The 15,180-nt window shown below is 43.6% G+C and overlaps 8 protein-coding genes across 12 annotated transcripts in view; 5 read left to right on the top strand and 3 right to left on the bottom strand.

Annotated features, from left to right (window-relative positions):
• The window catches only part of LOC133847888 (26S proteasome regulatory subunit 10B), a 91,841-nt gene extending 86,945 nt beyond the window's left edge, over positions 1 to 4,896 (bottom strand). The window contains exons 1-5 of one of the 2 annotated variants that reach the window (XM_062283176.1): positions 4,680 to 4,896; positions 4,501 to 4,620; positions 3,716 to 4,436; positions 3,510 to 3,650; positions 3,334 to 3,441 (exon numbers count right to left, since the gene is read on the bottom strand). In XM_062283176.1, the coding sequence (XP_062139160.1) occupies positions 3,339 to 3,441; positions 3,510 to 3,650; positions 3,716 to 4,436; positions 4,501 to 4,620; positions 4,680 to 4,785 (1,191 nt within the window). In that variant the 5' untranslated portion in view covers positions 4,786 to 4,896 and the 3' untranslated portion in view covers positions 3,334 to 3,338. Of the gene's footprint in view, positions 1 to 3,275; positions 3,442 to 3,509; positions 3,651 to 3,715; positions 4,437 to 4,500; positions 4,621 to 4,679 lie in introns of those variants that run through there. The other variant, XM_062283175.1, reaches the window with a different exon arrangement.
• On the bottom strand, positions 67 to 707 carry LOC133847891 (thioredoxin-1). Its single transcript, XM_062283180.1, has one exon. The coding sequence runs from the start codon at positions 596 to 598 to the stop codon at positions 269 to 271; it is 330 nt and encodes a 109-aa protein (XP_062139164.1). The 5' UTR covers positions 599 to 707; the 3' UTR covers positions 67 to 268.
• On the top strand, positions 1,089 to 2,435 carry LOC133847889 (tRNA (guanine-N(7)-)-methyltransferase non-catalytic subunit wuho). The gene has a single exon (XM_062283178.1). It carries the CDS (start codon positions 1,177 to 1,179, stop codon positions 2,341 to 2,343), a length of 1,167 nt encoding a protein of 388 aa, XP_062139162.1. The 5' UTR covers positions 1,089 to 1,176; the 3' UTR covers positions 2,344 to 2,435.
• A 566-nt stretch (positions 4,897 to 5,462) lies between the features above and the next one.
• LOC133847897 (PXMP2/4 family protein 4) lies at positions 5,463 to 8,424 on the top strand. 3 transcript variants are annotated; one of them, XR_009895199.1, is made up of 6 exons: positions 5,463 to 5,601; positions 6,524 to 6,695; positions 6,755 to 6,888; positions 6,953 to 7,084; positions 7,155 to 7,418; positions 7,488 to 8,424. XR_009895199.1 is itself a non-coding variant. In XM_062283184.1 (5 exons), the coding sequence occupies exons 2-5, from the start codon at positions 6,554 to 6,556 to the stop codon at positions 7,356 to 7,358; spliced, it is 612 nt and encodes a 203-aa protein (XP_062139168.1). In that variant the 5' UTR covers positions 5,463 to 5,601; positions 6,524 to 6,553; the 3' UTR covers positions 7,359 to 8,424. The 3 variants fall into 3 exon arrangements, 2 of the variants coding, with proteins under 2 accessions (XP_062139168.1, XP_062139169.1); XM_062283184.1 differs by having other exon boundaries at positions 7,155 to 8,424; XM_062283185.1 differs by having other exon boundaries at positions 5,497 to 5,609; positions 6,533 to 6,695; positions 7,155 to 8,424.
• LOC133847898 (uncharacterized) lies at positions 5,646 to 9,407 on the top strand. Of its 2 annotated transcripts, XM_062283186.1 has the most exons (5): positions 5,646 to 6,274; positions 8,654 to 8,798; positions 8,860 to 8,942; positions 9,009 to 9,191; positions 9,249 to 9,407. In XM_062283186.1, exons 2-5 carry the CDS (start codon positions 8,663 to 8,665, stop codon positions 9,405 to 9,407), a joined length of 561 nt encoding a protein of 186 aa, XP_062139170.1. In that variant the 5' UTR covers positions 5,646 to 6,274; positions 8,654 to 8,662. The 2 variants fall into 2 exon arrangements, with proteins under 2 accessions (XP_062139170.1, XP_062139171.1); XM_062283187.1 differs by lacking the exon at positions 5,646 to 6,274 and having other exon boundaries at positions 8,565 to 8,798.
• Positions 7,476 to 9,332, bottom strand: LOC133847895 (trypsin-1). Its single transcript, XM_062283183.1, has 4 exons — positions 9,247 to 9,332; positions 8,337 to 8,572; positions 7,921 to 8,274; positions 7,476 to 7,856 (listed from the first exon to the last, which is right to left on the bottom strand). Exons 1-4 carry the CDS (start codon positions 9,296 to 9,298, stop codon positions 7,476 to 7,478), a joined length of 1,023 nt encoding a protein of 340 aa, XP_062139167.1. The 5' UTR covers positions 9,299 to 9,332.
• Positions 9,408 to 9,819: 412 nt separating the features above from the next.
• LOC133847894 (uncharacterized) lies at positions 9,820 to 11,299 on the top strand. Its single transcript, XM_062283182.1, has 4 exons — positions 9,820 to 10,021; positions 10,088 to 10,296; positions 10,350 to 10,545; positions 10,605 to 11,299. The coding sequence occupies exons 1-4, from the start codon at positions 9,943 to 9,945 to the stop codon at positions 10,889 to 10,891; spliced, it is 771 nt and encodes a 256-aa protein (XP_062139166.1). The 5' UTR covers positions 9,820 to 9,942; the 3' UTR covers positions 10,892 to 11,299.
• Positions 11,300 to 11,721: 422 nt separating this feature from the next.
• LOC133847257 (trypsin alpha-3) lies at positions 11,722 to 14,346 on the top strand. The gene is made up of 4 exons (XM_062282164.1): positions 11,722 to 11,783; positions 13,324 to 13,537; positions 13,603 to 13,897; positions 13,956 to 14,346. Exons 1-4 carry the CDS (start codon positions 11,723 to 11,725, stop codon positions 14,307 to 14,309), a joined length of 924 nt encoding a protein of 307 aa, XP_062138148.1. The 5' UTR covers position 11,722; the 3' UTR covers positions 14,310 to 14,346.
• The last annotated feature ends 834 nt before the right edge of the window (positions 14,347 to 15,180 follow it).

Below are 15,180 nucleotides of genomic sequence, written 5' to 3'. Positions count from 1 at the left end.
GCTTGTTAAAAACTTGTAGAAATCATTTTGAGGTTATGGCTCGTGCAAATGAAAAAAAAATCCAAATTGAATTAATTTGTCATGCTGAAGTTTTATTTGAGCTTATGCTTGCTTACATCTATTTTAAGTCAAGTTACACATTACACAAATTTAAAATACAATCACAATTACATTATTACATTATCGAACGTTTAAAGTTAAATATTATCGACGCCCAGCGTCGTGGAAGGAGTATCGAGAGAAAGTTATGGGGACGACGAACGTTCCCTCACTTGCCCACCTTGGCCAGCATCTTCACCAGTTTGTGCTCATCAGCCCCGATAACGGAGCCCAGGCGTCGAGCGCCTTTAAGGAAGACAAATGTTGGCATGCTGCGCACTTTGTACCTTTGCACCAGTTCATCGTATTTGTCCACATTGACCTTCAGGAATATCACCTTGCCCTCATATTGACGGGCCAGTGATTTCACCGTCTTCTCGATTTCCTTGCAGGGGCCGCACCACGTTGCATAAAAATCAAGCACCACCACTCTGCCATCGGCGGAATCGATGCGTTTGTTGAAGTCGTTGATACTGCGAATGGTGGTTATGGTGTTCATATTGAATATTGTATTTCTTCGAACTGTTTTTTTTATTTGACAAATTTCACACTGCGTTTTTACGTTGTTACGCGCTTAAATTTTCTTTAATATTGGCTCAGCTTGTTAGTTGCGGAGCCACTTTTATAGTTAATCATTGTGCTGCACTTTTGGCGCATTTTTCTTTTCACCACAAAATGGCCGTTACATCGATACACACTATTGCAATTCACCGAGCAACGGTAAAAGTTCAGCTGATTGACGTTGCCACCACGTTGTTGGGCATGTACATCAACTATCGATTGCCGATATTCTATTCGATGTTACGAAATAAAATACTGTCAGAAAAAAAGTTTTTTTTTTTTATCTTGATTTGATATTATTATAGATACTGTTTGCATTAAATTTTCTATGTGGATCTCAAAGGTAGGTATTTAGGTATTTGCAACGTGAAATATATTTAGTATATTTTAAAATCAAACTCACGATATATCGATAGACGCTGTTTCTGTCCAGCGCTATGTTCCAGTTGTGTCCAATACTCTCCACCTTACCGCCTGTTGGTGATTCACAACAGAGAGAGTGAGAGAGCGCGCAATATGACAACAATCTTCTACTTGGAGCCCGAGCTGGTGCTTGCGCACGGCCGGAAGGTGCTATTCCTCAATCCCAACGACTTGCAAATCTTCAAGGAGATTGAGCTCCCCACAGACCTGACCACGTGCGGGCTCAAGCCCGTGGCGGCCAGTGAAGCAACTGAAGAGCAGCCCGCAACCAAAAGTGAAGTGTCCATATTGAACGTCAGCTATTCACCCGATCGCCAGTTAATTGCTCTGACCACAGCCGGCCAGAAGGCGCTGCTGCTGTACAAGAGCAGGCCGGAGCATGCCAAGCTGCTCTCGATACGTCCGCTGGCACGTGCCTCGAGTGCCTTGAGATTCGCGCCCGATTCGAGTTCGTTGCTGGTCACGGATAAAACCGGCGATTGCTATCAATTCGATTGCAGTGCGGATGTTGAGGCGCCGCCCAAACTGCTCTTGGGTCATCTGAGCATTGTGTACGACATATTGTGGACACCGGATCAACAGCACATCATCAGCTGTGATCGTGATGACAAAATTCGCGTGACCAACTATCCCGCCAGCTATGACATACACAGCTATTGTCTGGGTCACAAGGAATTCGTTTCGGGTTTGGTGCTCCTCGGCGAACAGCAGCTGCAGCACCTGGTTTCCGTTTCGGGTGACAAGACGCTGCGCATCTGGAAGTATGCGACGGGGGAGGAACTGCTGCTCAAGGAATTGCCAGCGCCAGCAGTGAGACTCCAGCTGCGTGAGCTTGTGCCCGGCCAGCGTTATGAGGCGGCGGTGCTCTTCTACGATCACAGCGCTGCCATTGGACTCTATGAGCTGCAGCTCAATGCAGCAGACGCGGCAAATCCCTCGTGGTCTGTTACACGGGAGCAGTTGATTGAAGCCGCTGCGGGCAGTTGGCACATTGGCAACTTTGCGTTGTGTGGACAGCGCATCTATGTGCTGGGCTCCTTGAATGACAATCTCACGCTGCGTGCCTACAGCAGCCAGGATGGTGCCGAGGATGCAACGCTGCCCGAAGGCTGGTTGCAAATGGTCGGCGAACAGTTTGCCGGAGAGGGGCAATGTGTGCCCGAGGATCTGTCGGTGTGGTTCAAGAAGCGCTACGACAACGTCAGCGACTACATGGAACGCAAGAAACGACGCATCGAGGACACCAACAAAGCCAAGTGACCAGCTACTTATATAGATTATAGACTTGCTATATACCTCTTGCTCTTTCATTCTGATCGATGTAATAAAAACGTTGTTGACAATAACCAAAACACTGGACTATAGCAAAATATAAATATGTTCTAAATTTGAGTAACAGTATTCATAAGGATTCAACATCTTGATCCTCTTCATGCTTATTCCACAAGAAACAAGAAAGTTACAGTCGAGTGTGAGAGAGATGAGATAGCCGCTAACCAGTGCGGTATTCTTAAAATATACCATATTAATATACCACAAAAATACTAAAAATATACTACTCGACTGGAAGATACCCACTTTCAATAATTGCAAGACAATGCGGTATTATTTTAAAAATATACCAAATTAATATACTGCAAAATACAAAAATATACCATCAACTATTTTTTGGTATATCAAGTACACTCGATCCACTTTCAATAAATCCAGAACCGTGCGGTTTTATTCATGAAATATACAAAAATGATGTACCGCAAAATACTAAAATATACCGAATGCTATATTTGGTGTTTTAATATACCATAGAGTACAAAATATACCAGATTTTCGGTCAAAGCTACTAAGACCCGTAGTTAGTAGGTGTTTTTGAGGTATTCACTTTAAAATATACCGAATTAATATACCGCAAAATACTAAAGATATACATTTGGTATATTGATATAGTACTACATTGAAAATATAACTTAGGAGTACAAACTAAACCAGATAGTCGGATTACCTTCTTTTAAGTCTAAATTATAGACATTTGCCTTGGAGTAAACAATGTCTAGTGAATTAATTGGTAGAACAGCAAAATTCATAACTCTAAAATTAATAAGCACTCCAAATTACACAAATTCCTGACTGAAGCTAGCTTACTTCTAGCTTTTCTTGAGTAATAAACAATCTTTCCAAACAACTACAATTTCATGTACATAATATAAGATGGGTATTGTTTTTATTGAATTTGTGTTGAAGTTAATGGTTAGTTACATCTAAACTGGCTTGTAGTCCAGTTTGCTCTCCAGCTTCTTGTTGTCCGACACCTTGCGCACAGCCTTCATGAAGTCCTCCTGGATGACGTATTCACGTTCCGCGCTGCAATTGGCAATTGTTTTTCATATAGAAACTAAAGCGTTTAAGTATTTCGTTACGTGTTCACTTACCGGATGGCAAAGAGACCCGCCTCAGTGCAAACGTTGCGCAGATCGGCGCCATTGAAATTGTCCGACAACTTGACAATGGCTTCGTAATCAATCTCACCATGTTTGGCAATCTTGAGCGCATGAATCTTCAGGATCTCCAGACTGCAAACAAGTTATTATAAATGAATCATGTTGCTTTAAGTTCAACTTATTCGTGAACAACTTACCGCGCTTGTTCGTTGGGCAGCGGTATCTCGATCTTACGATCCAGGCGACCGGGACGCAGCAAAGCAGGATCCAATGTATCGGGACGATTGGTGGCCATAATCATCTTCACTTGTCCCAGCGAATCGAAGCCATCCATTTGATTGAGCAGCTCCATCAGCGTGCGCTGTATTTCACGATCGGCCGATGTGCCCTCAGAGAAACGACGGCCACCAATCGCATCGATTTCATCCATGAAAATGATGCAGGGCTGATGATCGCGGGCATAATTGAACATTTCGCGTATCAAACGCGCACTCTCGCCAATATATTTGTCCACAATGGCCGAGGAGACAACCTTCAGGAAGTTGGCATCCAGTTGCGAGGCCACCGCACGCGCCAACAGCGTTTTTCCTGTGCCTGGCGGGCCGTAGAGCAAACAACCTTTGGGCGGTGTGATACCAACGCGCAGGAAGAGTTCGGGATTGAGCAATGGCAACTCGATGACTTCGCGTAGCTCGCGAATTTGCTCGGTGAGACCACCGATAGCCGAGTAGGTGACATCGCCGGGATCCTCGTGCGACATATTGTAGACCAAAGGATCAACCTCGCGTGGCAAATAGCGCATAATCGTCAATGTGGTCATGTCGAGGGCAACGCGTGTGCCCGACTTTAGCTTGGCCTTGTCCAGCTGGCGACGGCAACCGACCACATAGCGTGGTCCATTGGTGGCTTTCACAATGACTGCATTCAACACACAAAATATATCATTAATATCGTGGTCAAATCTTATTTTGCCAACACTCACATTTATCCTCGGTCAATTGTTTGAGCACCTCGCCCACAATTTGGCCCACGCTTTGCAGTGCTTTTAGATCATTCTCCGACTTGTCGTAAAGCTTTGTCAGCTCCTTGATTTCCTCGCGTTCTATAAATTTTGCATTATTTGTGGACAACTTTTGGCATCACCATTTTTTCTCAACTCACTTTCTTTGAGGCGACCCTCGACTTCTTTGTGCTCCAGCAATTTCTTTCTGTAGTCGGAAAGCGCCTTTTCGCGTACGCTCTCCAGCGGCACAGCAGTTACGGTCATTTTCACTGTGTTGATGTGGTGCGTTCAATTAAATGTAAATACAATTTGTTTCTGAAAAAAGTAATCAACTTTGTCGGTCTGTCTAATGATATTGCAGTTTTAGTAAACGGTGTGACCAGCAGTGATAAACATAAAATTCGCGCAATAGACAATTGCCGCATTTTGGTATTTTCAAATTTCAAAAATTAATTAGTAAACTTATCAATATTAGTAAGTGAAAGAATTATAGAATAAATCGAAAGCAATAGTAATAATAATAAAAGTCTTTAATGCATGCAATTATTATTTAGGTATTTGATTTGCAAAATATGCATTGCTTACCATTCGATATCACTAAACGAACATCGATATATATCGATACATATGTTTTTAACAGCAAATATTTATGGTTTATGGGTTTGAAAATAACATTCGAAAATTAAATTCAAAATTAAAAAATGTATCCATAGGCGGCTCTATTAATACATTTTGTTGTTAAAAATCCAAAAAGTTTCGAAAGTGCTTTTTCGATAAGCAAACTCTCTTTCATATTGATACTGATAATGCAGGGTAGCAAAAGCTGGCAGAGCTTTTTGCAATCATCTGGCAGCGGACGCCAGACGCAGCGTCGACAGCTGACACAAACAATTGCGTTTAGTTCATAACAATTTGCTAAAGCGGCGGGGATACGCATTCTAAATGCATATAGTACAAAGTAGCATAACATTAAGTATTAGTTACGTATTTACTCCCTCTACATCCCTATAAACATAGAGTATACACACATATTCATACATATATGTGTATTTATGTGTGTAGGTAGCAGCTTGCATACATGTAAGTATGTATGCGAATTTACAAGGCAACGAGGGGAATGACGACGGCAAATCTCGCTCGCTTAGTTGATGACTAGCAAGTATTTCTCTGAATGTACATATATGTGTGTAGCAGTCATAAACACAATCTGTCATATTAAATCACATGCCACATTTCGCATAAAGTTTCCATTACATAAACAAGCGCAAACAAACAGACGCACATACATATGTAGATATTTTTACTCACATGCGTATGCGTAACGTTTCCATTCATAGTTCTTAGAACACAGCTGTTATGACACACATGCACATGCACAATGCATGTGTGTGTGTGTGAGTGTGAGTGCGTGGGTATTTCATAATTTGAATTTTGGCATTTGAACAAACTGCCGCGCTCCCCGCATGCGTGTCACACCGCTCACCTTTTGTCAGCAGCCGCCAATGAGCGACACACGGAAACGGAAAAGCTTTTCACACGATCAATTGCAAATGCAATTGCAATTTTTGGCTCTTCTAATTTTCGAAATTGCAGTATTTGTGCAACCATTGTGTGATTTAGTTGTTAAGTGCAACAGATTCATTGATCGCAGCAAGCAGCAAGTGATAAAAACTCACAAGCAGCTCAGCATAGAAGGAGTAGAAAGCTCTCTCTCTTTCTCTCTCGTTGACATTCTCTTCTAAAGAAGTTGCAAGCAAGTACCGTAGTTTAGTAGCCATGCTTCCTCTTCCACTTACACTTCGCCATGGTCAATTCATGTGCATGCATGTGTGTGTGTGTCAGTGTGAGTGACAGTGACCTTGTTGAATTCGCCGTCGCCTGCATTGCCAAGCGAGCGAGATAGCAACATTTGCGAATGACTGTTATTATTCGATGAGTTCGCCGTCGTCGTTGTTGTCGTTGCGCGCGCGAGTGAGATAGCAATAACAATTTTAGAAAACAGTTTTGAAAGGTACAACTTTGTTGAAATAAAATGGCCCAAGTGCTTAGACAATTGCAAAACGTGGTCACTGCCCAAGGCAAATTGCATCCCATGGTCAAGGGGGCAGTGACCTATGCGCTACTGTGGCCCACGGGCAGCCTGATACAGCAAACGCTCGAAGGACGCAATCTGAGTAAGTTTACGATAAGGATTCATCACAACTCGGAACTCAAAATTCTGCTCTTCCGCTAGAGAATTACGATTGGGCGCGTGCTCTGCGCTTCAGTCTCTTCGGTGGTCTCTATGTGGCGCCCACACTTTATGGCTGGGTGCGCCTTTCCAGCGCCATGTGGCCACAGACCAGTCTGCGTGTTGGCATCGTCAAGGTAAGTGTGTGTGTGTGCGTGTGTGTGGCAAGGATGTGTGAACCCCAAATCGAACAATTTGCAGGCGCTAACCGAACAAATCTCTTATGGACCCTTTGCCTGCATCTCATTCTTCATGGGCATGAGTCTGCTGGAGCGCAAGAGTTTCGCTGAGGCTGTTGAGGAGACCAAACAGAAGGCATTGCCCACATACAAGGTACCACTACTAAGCGATGACTCCTCCTCAATCTCAACCGAACAACAAACTAACAACTTAAGCTCAACAGGTTGGCATCTGTGTTTGGCCCTTCATTCAGACGCTGAACTTCTCGCTGGTGCCGGAGCACAATCGTGTCGTCTTTGTCAGCATTTGCAGCCTGATGTGGATCATCTTTTTGGCATACACAAAGACGCGTCAGTTGAGTCACGATGAAGACAACACTGTGAATGCGGATGCAGTTGCAGTTGCTCCCATTATTCAGGCTGCATAAGTTGCGCTCTGTTGTTGTCTGTTATGTAAATAATGCGTGTTGTTTATAGTACAATTTTTGGTAGGTCAATAAATTGCATTTAAGTACAACTTCTTCTCCTTCATATTCATCTTGTGACTACGCTACAAGTGGCGGCGGCACACGTGCCACAATCAATTCACCAATCCAGAGCTGCGACGTTGCGGGATCATTATTCGGAGCCGTGGCCACAGTTGCCACAATCCAGTCCACATACGCCGAGACCTCGGTGAAGACACCCGGATAGGGGGGACGAGTGCAGGGTTTAATGCTCCACGACACAATGCCCACTTGAGTGTCGCTGCCGGCGAGCAAGAGCGGACCACCAGAGTCACCGCTGCACTGTCCTTTGCCGCCCTCGGGAACTCCGGCGCATAGCTGAGTGGCATGGAGTTGCACTTGATGCAGATTGCTGCAATCCTGATCGCTGAACGCCTGCAGCTGAACCTTCATCAGCTGATGCTGCACAACGCCACCAGTCTGCAAGAGAAAAGTACAGAATAAATAACTGTGGAATCTATGTGGAAATGGTCGCGATACCCACGGCATTTAAACCCCATCCGGCGAGGACAACACTGCTATTGGCCAGGGTCATTTGTTCGGCACTCGGTAAACGCACCGGCTGCACCAGAGCATCAAGGATCAACGGTTGCTGCAGCTGCAGCAGAGCAATATCATTGAAGTGCTTATTCTGCGGCTCGTAGCCGGGATGCACAAAGATGGCCTGCACCGTGGCCAACTGTGTGGCATTGCGTGCAATGATATTGCTGCCATATTGTACATTCACATCCTGAGGATTTGCAGAACGCACACAATGCGCCGCCGTTAACACCCAGCCTGCATTGAGTAAGGTGCCGCCACAGGAATGATGTCCACTCTTGGAGCGACGCAGCGACACCTGAGAAAAGCAATAAACGTTATTTGAAGAGGAGACACTACTACATTGTTGGAGCGCCTTACTGCGTAGGGAAACTCGCCCTTGGCGGCGACAGTCCCATTGACAATCTTGCTGTCCTGCAGCTGATCCTCCAGGCAGCTCGTCAAGCAGCAGCAGCAGCAACAGCATAAAAGTATCAACAGGCCACGCCACATGTTGTTTTGTGTCTCGTTCGTTGTTCGTTGTGTGTGTTGCCATTTTATGTCTTTTTGTTGGACGAGGTCGCAGCCCCCAGTTTTGTGTGTTGACTTGGCCCTGGCTGAAATTCATTTACATAGATTACAACAGTTGTTTTGCATTGCAATTTGCAACTAACAATAAACCATGTTTTCACATGTAGAGCGTCAGCATGGTGGCTCCATTGCTGTGGCAACAGTGCAAGACACTCGTCACCCGCTATCCCATTGTGCGTGGCATGATATCATATAGCCTGATCTGGCCAACTGGCAGCCTGATACAGCAAACCTTTGAGGGCAAAAATTGGGGTAAGTTTGTTGCTGCTTGAATTAATCGATTTAAATTTACTAACTTTGCGGATTTGCGTAGGCAACTACGACTGGTGGCGTGTCTTGCGTTTCAGCATGTACGGCGGCTTGTTTGTGGCGCCCACTCTATATGGCTGGGTTAAGGTAAAAGCGATTCCCTTAGCCATGTTTCATAGTTATCAATCACAATCTTCTTTTCGTCGTAAGCAGATCTCTAGCGCCATGTGGCCGCAGACATCGTTGCGCACTGGCATTGTAAAGGCGGCCGTTGAGACCATTTCGTATACGCCGGCTGCCATGACTTGCTTCTACTTCATCATGAGTCTGCTCGAGTCCAAGACAGTGCGAGAGGCGGTGGCCGAAGTTGGCAAAAAGGTCATTCCCACCTACAAGGTACACAGCAGAAAGCAAACTTAGCGAAATAATCAGTCATTATGCATTTACTTACAGGTTGCTCTATGTGTCTGGCCCCTGGTGGCCACCATCAACTTCTCCCTCATCCCAGAGCGCAATCGCGTCCCGTTTATTAGCGTGTGCAGCCTCTGTTGGACGTGTTTTCTTGCCTATATGAAGCACTTGGAGCACCACGAGGTGGACCAAGTGCTTTAATTGAGCCATCTTGTTATTGCGTGTATTGTTATTTGTAATTAATAATTTTAATAAATCGACCCGCCAGAGATCAACTCGATATTCCAACTGAATTTTAAAGTTGCCACCTTGTGTTACACAAATTAACAGTCTGGCCACATTGGCATGTGAAGCTTCCGTTGAGTGCATCGATATTAAACTTTTAGAGCCACACGAGTGACATAAACTTTCAATATCTATCTTGTTATTAATTTATAATAAACAAAAATGCAATGCAATCAGTAATAAACAAAAATTTTCAACATTGCTGCACATAAATTTCATAGTCTGGCCACTTTGTGTGCACTGTAACGTATTGTTACCAAGCAGTATTTTCGGTATATTTGCCGACGTAAACTAGCAGCTGGTGAAAAATGTCAAGAGCGGTCACATTGTACCCCAGCCCCACCTTGCAGTTGGGTGTGTGCATTTAATTTGTCTACAATTTCATTTGTTTATACACAATATCAACACATTTTCTTCAACTCAATTCATTTACTGAAGTCTCAAATCCAATATGCATAATTTGGGCAAACAGCAATCGCAGGATACGACCGACAATGGCGTGGAGAAGGGCGATTATCCGCGTGCGACGAGTAAGTGACGCAGCCAAAGTCAGCGTATTGTTTTTTTATGTAAATAAATATTATATTGCACTGCAGATGGCGTCGTGTTTGGCTCGATTGTGACATATGCCAGCTTCTTTGTGATGATTATGTCCTTCAGCTCGCCTTATTGGATTGAATCGTACGAGGAGACGCACAGCAGCTTCAAGAACATGGGACTCTGGCAGTATTGCTTCAAGGATTTCGTTTATCCCAAATACCACAATCCCAAACAATTCACCGGCTGCCACAACATATTCTCCCACGTAAGTGTGCACTTTCCACCTAAGTCAAACACATCTAAATGAGTTCACTCTAGGAATATTATGTTATACGCGAATATCTGTTGCCTGGCTGGCTGATGGCTGTGCAAGGCTTTGTCACCATGGCCTTCATCAGTGTCTTCTGTGTGCTGGCCCTGCTCTCGCTGACCATCATTCGCTTGCCGTTGAAGGCAGTGCTCCAATACGAATGGCTGCTCGTGCGTCTCGCCTTCATTGGCACCGCCGTCTCATGTAATTTACAACTATTTCACCATTTGAATTTATATTAATTATTTCACTCTGTGCTGCAGCTGTCTTCATGTTCTTGGCCGTGTGCATCTTTGGTGGCTGTGCCTATCGTCGCGACTGGCTCATGTATCCCAAATTCAATGTGCTTGGCTGGTCCTATGCCCTCGCCGTTGTCACTTCCATCCTGTTGGCCCTGGCTGCTCTCATTTTGCATCGTGAGTCGCGTCATGCTTACGAGGCACGTGGCGAGCAAAAGAATCTGGTGATGCAGATGGAAATGCAAGAGCCAGGCTATCAGCCACCGCGTCATCATCACAGTCAATCGCGCAGTCTTCAGGGCTACATATAAAAAGCAGCAACCACAACAGCAATCAAGAGGAACAAAGACAAAAATCCAATTAACGTACACACTTTAGGCACCTTTGAACTTCAATTAATTCCAGACAATATTTTCGCAATGTTTGCCGTCCACTTTTGACTATGAATCTCTATATACATATAACTTTTTTTTCTATTTGTTTGTTAAGTATGTACTCGTAATTAGTGCCTTTTGAATTTGTAGTGCAAAATTTTAATACTTATACTCTTTACTTTACTATTTATACAATCTCAATCTCTCAACACGCATTCGAAGAAACTAAAATTATTCAGTCTCCTTTTGGGGACATCAGACACAAAACTGAATGTTACAACAAAAAAGCATTTTGCATATCGAATATACACATAATATACACCATAGATATAAACAAAAAACAAATATTTATAATGTTGAGCTCGAATAACACACAACAAAAACAAAAACGAACGAAAATTCATTTCATACAAGTATTTGTATTTTATATATATGTATAATAAAAAAATGAATTGTACAAAATCAACATCCGAGAAGGTATTTCCATTTTTCCCTCGCATTTGATTTCCCCACATAGCCCAACTATATATCATCTCTGTCGACTCTTGTTCTCGCGTTATCAACCTCTGATAATAAGTCTCGCCTCTGATTGCCAATTGAAACAACTCTACTTGATGTCAATTTGATGTGTGTTTGGAATTTCAGTTTGACTCCGAACTCGGTTGTGACTACTTCGATTTAAGTTTAAATATTTGGATTGATTATTTTTTGCATATTTTTTTCTCTTACTATTTTTTTTTGCTTTATATATAATATAAAATCTTGATTATGCAGCGTGTGTATTATTTGTTGTGTGCCGCGTTTTTCGTGTTTATTTCCAGTGAAACAAGTAAGATAAACAAACTTCATCTCACACTTCTCAATTACTCGGTTCTATATCTTTGTCTATAAATAGAGAGAGAGAGAGAGAGACATAGAGAAAGACGCAGCGACCCCCTGCATTGCTTGTTAGTGTAATAATTGATGATAGCACCCTCTTCTACACACTTCTGTGTCTCTTCGGGTTTCTAATCAAGCTTGTCAAAGGCGGAAATTGACGTAAAATTTCAAAAAGATACAAAGACAACAACTACTTACAAATGCAACAGATATTTCGTATCTTGTTCCAACCATCCAACTGGCATCATCAATATGTCATGTTCTCTCTGCCCTTGCTCTACTCCGAACTCCGAACCCCGAGCCCGCAGTTTCCCCCAGTTAAGGTTGGCTGAAAAGCTTCGAAGGTAGCTTTGTTCATGGGTTTACTCCTATTCAAAGGCACTACAGAAACTCTTTAACCAAACAGTATGAGCTAGAATTTGTACCCTAACAAAATGAAGAAGTATTTAAAAAGAAGTCCGCGAAGTAAACAGATTAAGTCAAGATACAAACCACTGCTTATCAAAGCTCGGAACCTTAGTCTGTGCCCTTGCTTTACTCCGAACTCCGAACCGCAGTTTCTCCCAGTTGGGGAGAAGAAGAGCTTCCAAGGTAGCTCTGTTCATGGGTTTTACTCCTATTCAAAGGTACTACTACTTAACCAAACGGTAAGAGCTAGAAGGCTGCAATTTGTACCCCAACAAAATAAAGCGGTTGCTAAAAATGATCAATTGAAAAGAATTTCCCGAACTCTGAACCCGAACCGCAGTTCCCCACAGTTAGGTGTATCTGTAGAGCATCCAAGGTAGCTTTGTTCATAATTGTATTCCTATTCTAAAGTACTACAGAAACTCTTTAACCAAATGGTAAGAGTTAGAAGGCTGCAATTGATACACCAATAAAATGAAGGAGGTAATTAAGAACTAAACGGATTAAACAAAGACACAAACCACTGTTTATCAAAGCTACGAACCTTTGTCTGTGCCTTAACTCTACTCCAAAACTCCGAAACGCCGTTCCTCCCTGATGGCTCTATCTGCAGAGCATCCAAGCTACCCTTGTTCATAGATTTCTTCCTATTCTAAAGTACCGTAACCAAACGGTAAGAGCTAGAAGGCTGCATTTTGTGTACCAACTAAGTAAAGGAGGTGATCAAGAAATCCGCGAACTAAACGGATTAAGCCAAGACACAAACCACTGCTTATCAAAGCTTCGAGCCTTGGTCTGTGTCCTTCAAACTCCGAGCCGCAGTTTCCTGCGGTTGGGTTTGTCTGCTGAGCATCCAAGGTAGTTTTGTTCATAGGTTTATTATTCTAAAGGAAACTCTCTGCAAAAACTCCTTAACCAAACGGCAAGAGCTAGAAGGCTGCAATTTGTACACCAACAAAATAAAGGAAGGTGCTCAAAATTCTCAATTAAAAAAAAAGTCCGCACATTAAAGGAATTTAGCCAAGACACAAACCTCTGCTTATCCAAGCTACGAACCTTTATCATTTTCCATTCTATTCCAGTTGCCGCACAGCAACAACAATCTCAACCAACAGATCGACTGGAATCGATAGAGTCACGCATCATCAATGGCACCGTTGCCCGTGTGGATGAGACAAAGCATTTGGTCTCCATACGTCTGAGGAAATACGACAGGAACTTTGGCAGCGGACACATTTGCGGCGGTTCGCTGATTGCTCCCAACAAGGTGCTGACTGCAGCCCATTGTCTCTACAAGTAAGTGGACTATGAGGAAGAAAATTAGCTTGTATATACATATATATATTCCTTTCCGTTCACAGCACGGTGCGTAAACGTTACCGCAAACCGAGTGAGTTTGTTGTCGTGCTGGGAACGTTGAATCGCTACGAACGCAACAACGCCACGATTGTGTCCGACGTTAGTTCGATGGCCTACATGAACAGCTTTAGTCCGGACAGCATGCGGGACGATGTGGGCATCATGTTTCTGAAGTCGGGTCTGGCGAGGAATGCACAGAACAACAGTCAAGCCACCATTTCACCCATTGAGCTGGCCACTCGTCAGACGCCTGTGGGCGCCACTTGCCTCGTGGCAGGCTGGGGACGCACCGAGGAGGTGAGTTATTTAGGACATTGGGAGTTCGGGGATTACTAATGCTTTCTATGCTGTGTAGAACTCACTTTCGAATGTACTTTTGATGGCGAATGTGAGCACGATACGACATCAGACGTGTGGCAGCATCTATGGCAACGGACTGCTTCCGGGCATGCTGTGCGCTGGCCGCCTTCAGGGTGGTACCGACTCCTGTCAGGGCGACTCGGGTGGTCCGCTGGTCCACGAGGGTCGCATCATTGGTGTCGTCTCCTGGGGCTTTGGTTGCGCCGAGCCCGGACTGCCCGGCGTCTACACCGATGTCCACTACTATCGCCAATGGATCGAGGAGCGCAGCGGCAGCAGCAGGACACGTCTGTGGTCTTGGCACTGGCTGGGATTGGCGCTGAGACTTGCATATCGAATGTGTGAATAAATAGAACCTAAGCGAAAGTACAATGGGAGTTGAGGGTGTTTTGGGAGGAAGATAAGGACATGGGAAAGAGCGGTTCAGAGAAAAAAGAGAGCAATCCCTAAGGTGACAAATGAAGAGTGCACAACTATTTGGTTTAGTTGCTTCAAGGAAGTAGAAAAGCCATCAGTGATTTTAGAAGGTAATACAAGATATCCGGATCAGGTAAAAGAAGAACGGAGATCTCTTTGGGGTCCGAGATAAAGTAAATGAAATTTTAGGAAGGAGAGCATTTAATTGGGTTAAGTGAGGGAGAAAGTGAAGTGAAAAGGGATAAAACTTCTGTGGTGATATATTTTTTGAGGCTCTGAAGAGCATGGACGTAAATTATCAGGACAAAGCAGAATTAATCTCGCTAGACATAGGAATAAATGGGATTCCTGGAGAAGTTTTGGGGAGGAAGAAAAAAAAATGGACAAGGATTTTCTTTTTCACTGGAAAAGGAATAAATCGTATTTTAGAAAGGGGAGAAGCTGTAATTGGGTGAGGTATAAAATAAATCTTTGAAGGAAACTGGAATTGAGTTAATTTATCAGATCTGCAAGAGGGATAAAACTTGCTTAAAAGATAAAGAACTGGCAAAGAGGAGCAGAGATAGTAGCTAGATGTAGGAAATGTAATTCCTGGACAATTGGAATCCTAGACAATGTTCAGAGGAGGAAGAAATATTTGGAATGGAATTGCAGTTCCTTCAGGGTTAAAGACTTGCAGAAGAGGAAGGAAATAAATTGGGATCAGGTCAAAGTGGAATGGAGATTGTTAGAATAAAGAATAAATGGAATACCTCCAGAAACTTCAAACGAAGCTTGGAGAATGGAAATGGAACGCCCTCAAG

This window comes from Drosophila sulfurigaster, chromosome X, assembly GCF_023558435.1.
Source record: "Drosophila sulfurigaster albostrigata strain 15112-1811.04 chromosome X, ASM2355843v2, whole genome shotgun sequence".
NCBI classification, from domain to species: Eukaryota; Metazoa; Arthropoda; class Insecta; order Diptera; family Drosophilidae; genus Drosophila; species Drosophila sulfurigaster.
Note: the sequence above shows the minus strand (reverse complement) of the source record. Positions and strands in the feature narration are given on the sequence as shown.

Coding starts and splice junctions, on each gene's coding strand:
- LOC133847891 (XM_062283180.1), bottom strand. CDS start 598: ATGAACACCATAACCACCATTCGCAGTATCAACGACTTCAACAAACGC.
- LOC133847889 (XM_062283178.1), top strand. CDS start 1,177: ATGACAACAATCTTCTACTTGGAGCCCGAGCTGGTGCTTGCGCACGGC.
- LOC133847897 (XM_062283184.1), top strand. CDS start 6,554: ATGGCCCAAGTGCTTAGACAATTGCAAAACGTGGTCACTGCCCAAGGC. Junction 6,696..6,754: donor GCTCGAAGGACGCAATCTGA/GTAAGTTTACGA, acceptor CTCTTCCGCTAG/AGAATTACGATTGGGCGCGT. Junction 6,889..6,952: donor TGCGTGTTGGCATCGTCAAG/GTAAGTGTGTGT, acceptor AACAATTTGCAG/GCGCTAACCGAACAAATCTC.
- LOC133847898 (XM_062283186.1), top strand. CDS start 8,663: ATGGTGGCTCCATTGCTGTGGCAACAGTGCAAGACACTCGTCACCCGC. Junction 8,799..8,859: donor CTTTGAGGGCAAAAATTGGG/GTAAGTTTGTTG, acceptor GGATTTGCGTAG/GCAACTACGACTGGTGGCGT. Junction 9,192..9,248: donor AGGTCATTCCCACCTACAAG/GTACACAGCAGA, acceptor ATTTACTTACAG/GTTGCTCTATGTGTCTGGCC.
- LOC133847895 (XM_062283183.1), bottom strand. CDS start 9,298: ATGAGGGAGAAGTTGATGGTGGCCACCAGGGGCCAGACACATAGAGCA. Junction 8,573..9,246: donor CCAGACACATAGAGCAACCT/GTAAGTAAATGC, acceptor AATGAATTTCAG/CCAGGGCCAAGTCAACACAC. Junction 7,857..7,920: donor CCGGATGGGGTTTAAATGCC/GTGGGTATCGCG, acceptor TTTCTCTTGCAG/ACTGGTGGCGTTGTGCAGCA.
- LOC133847894 (XM_062283182.1), top strand. CDS start 9,943: ATGCATAATTTGGGCAAACAGCAATCGCAGGATACGACCGACAATGGC. Junction 10,022..10,087: donor CGATTATCCGCGTGCGACGA/GTAAGTGACGCA, acceptor ATTGCACTGCAG/ATGGCGTCGTGTTTGGCTCG. Junction 10,546..10,604: donor CATTGGCACCGCCGTCTCAT/GTAATTTACAAC, acceptor TCTGTGCTGCAG/CTGTCTTCATGTTCTTGGCC.
- LOC133847257 (XM_062282164.1), top strand. CDS start 11,723: ATGCAGCGTGTGTATTATTTGTTGTGTGCCGCGTTTTTCGTGTTTATT. Junction 11,784..13,323: donor GTTTATTTCCAGTGAAACAA/GTAAGATAAACA, acceptor ATTCTATTCCAG/TTGCCGCACAGCAACAACAA. Junction 13,898..13,955: donor GCTGGGGACGCACCGAGGAG/GTGAGTTATTTA, acceptor TATGCTGTGTAG/AACTCACTTTCGAATGTACT.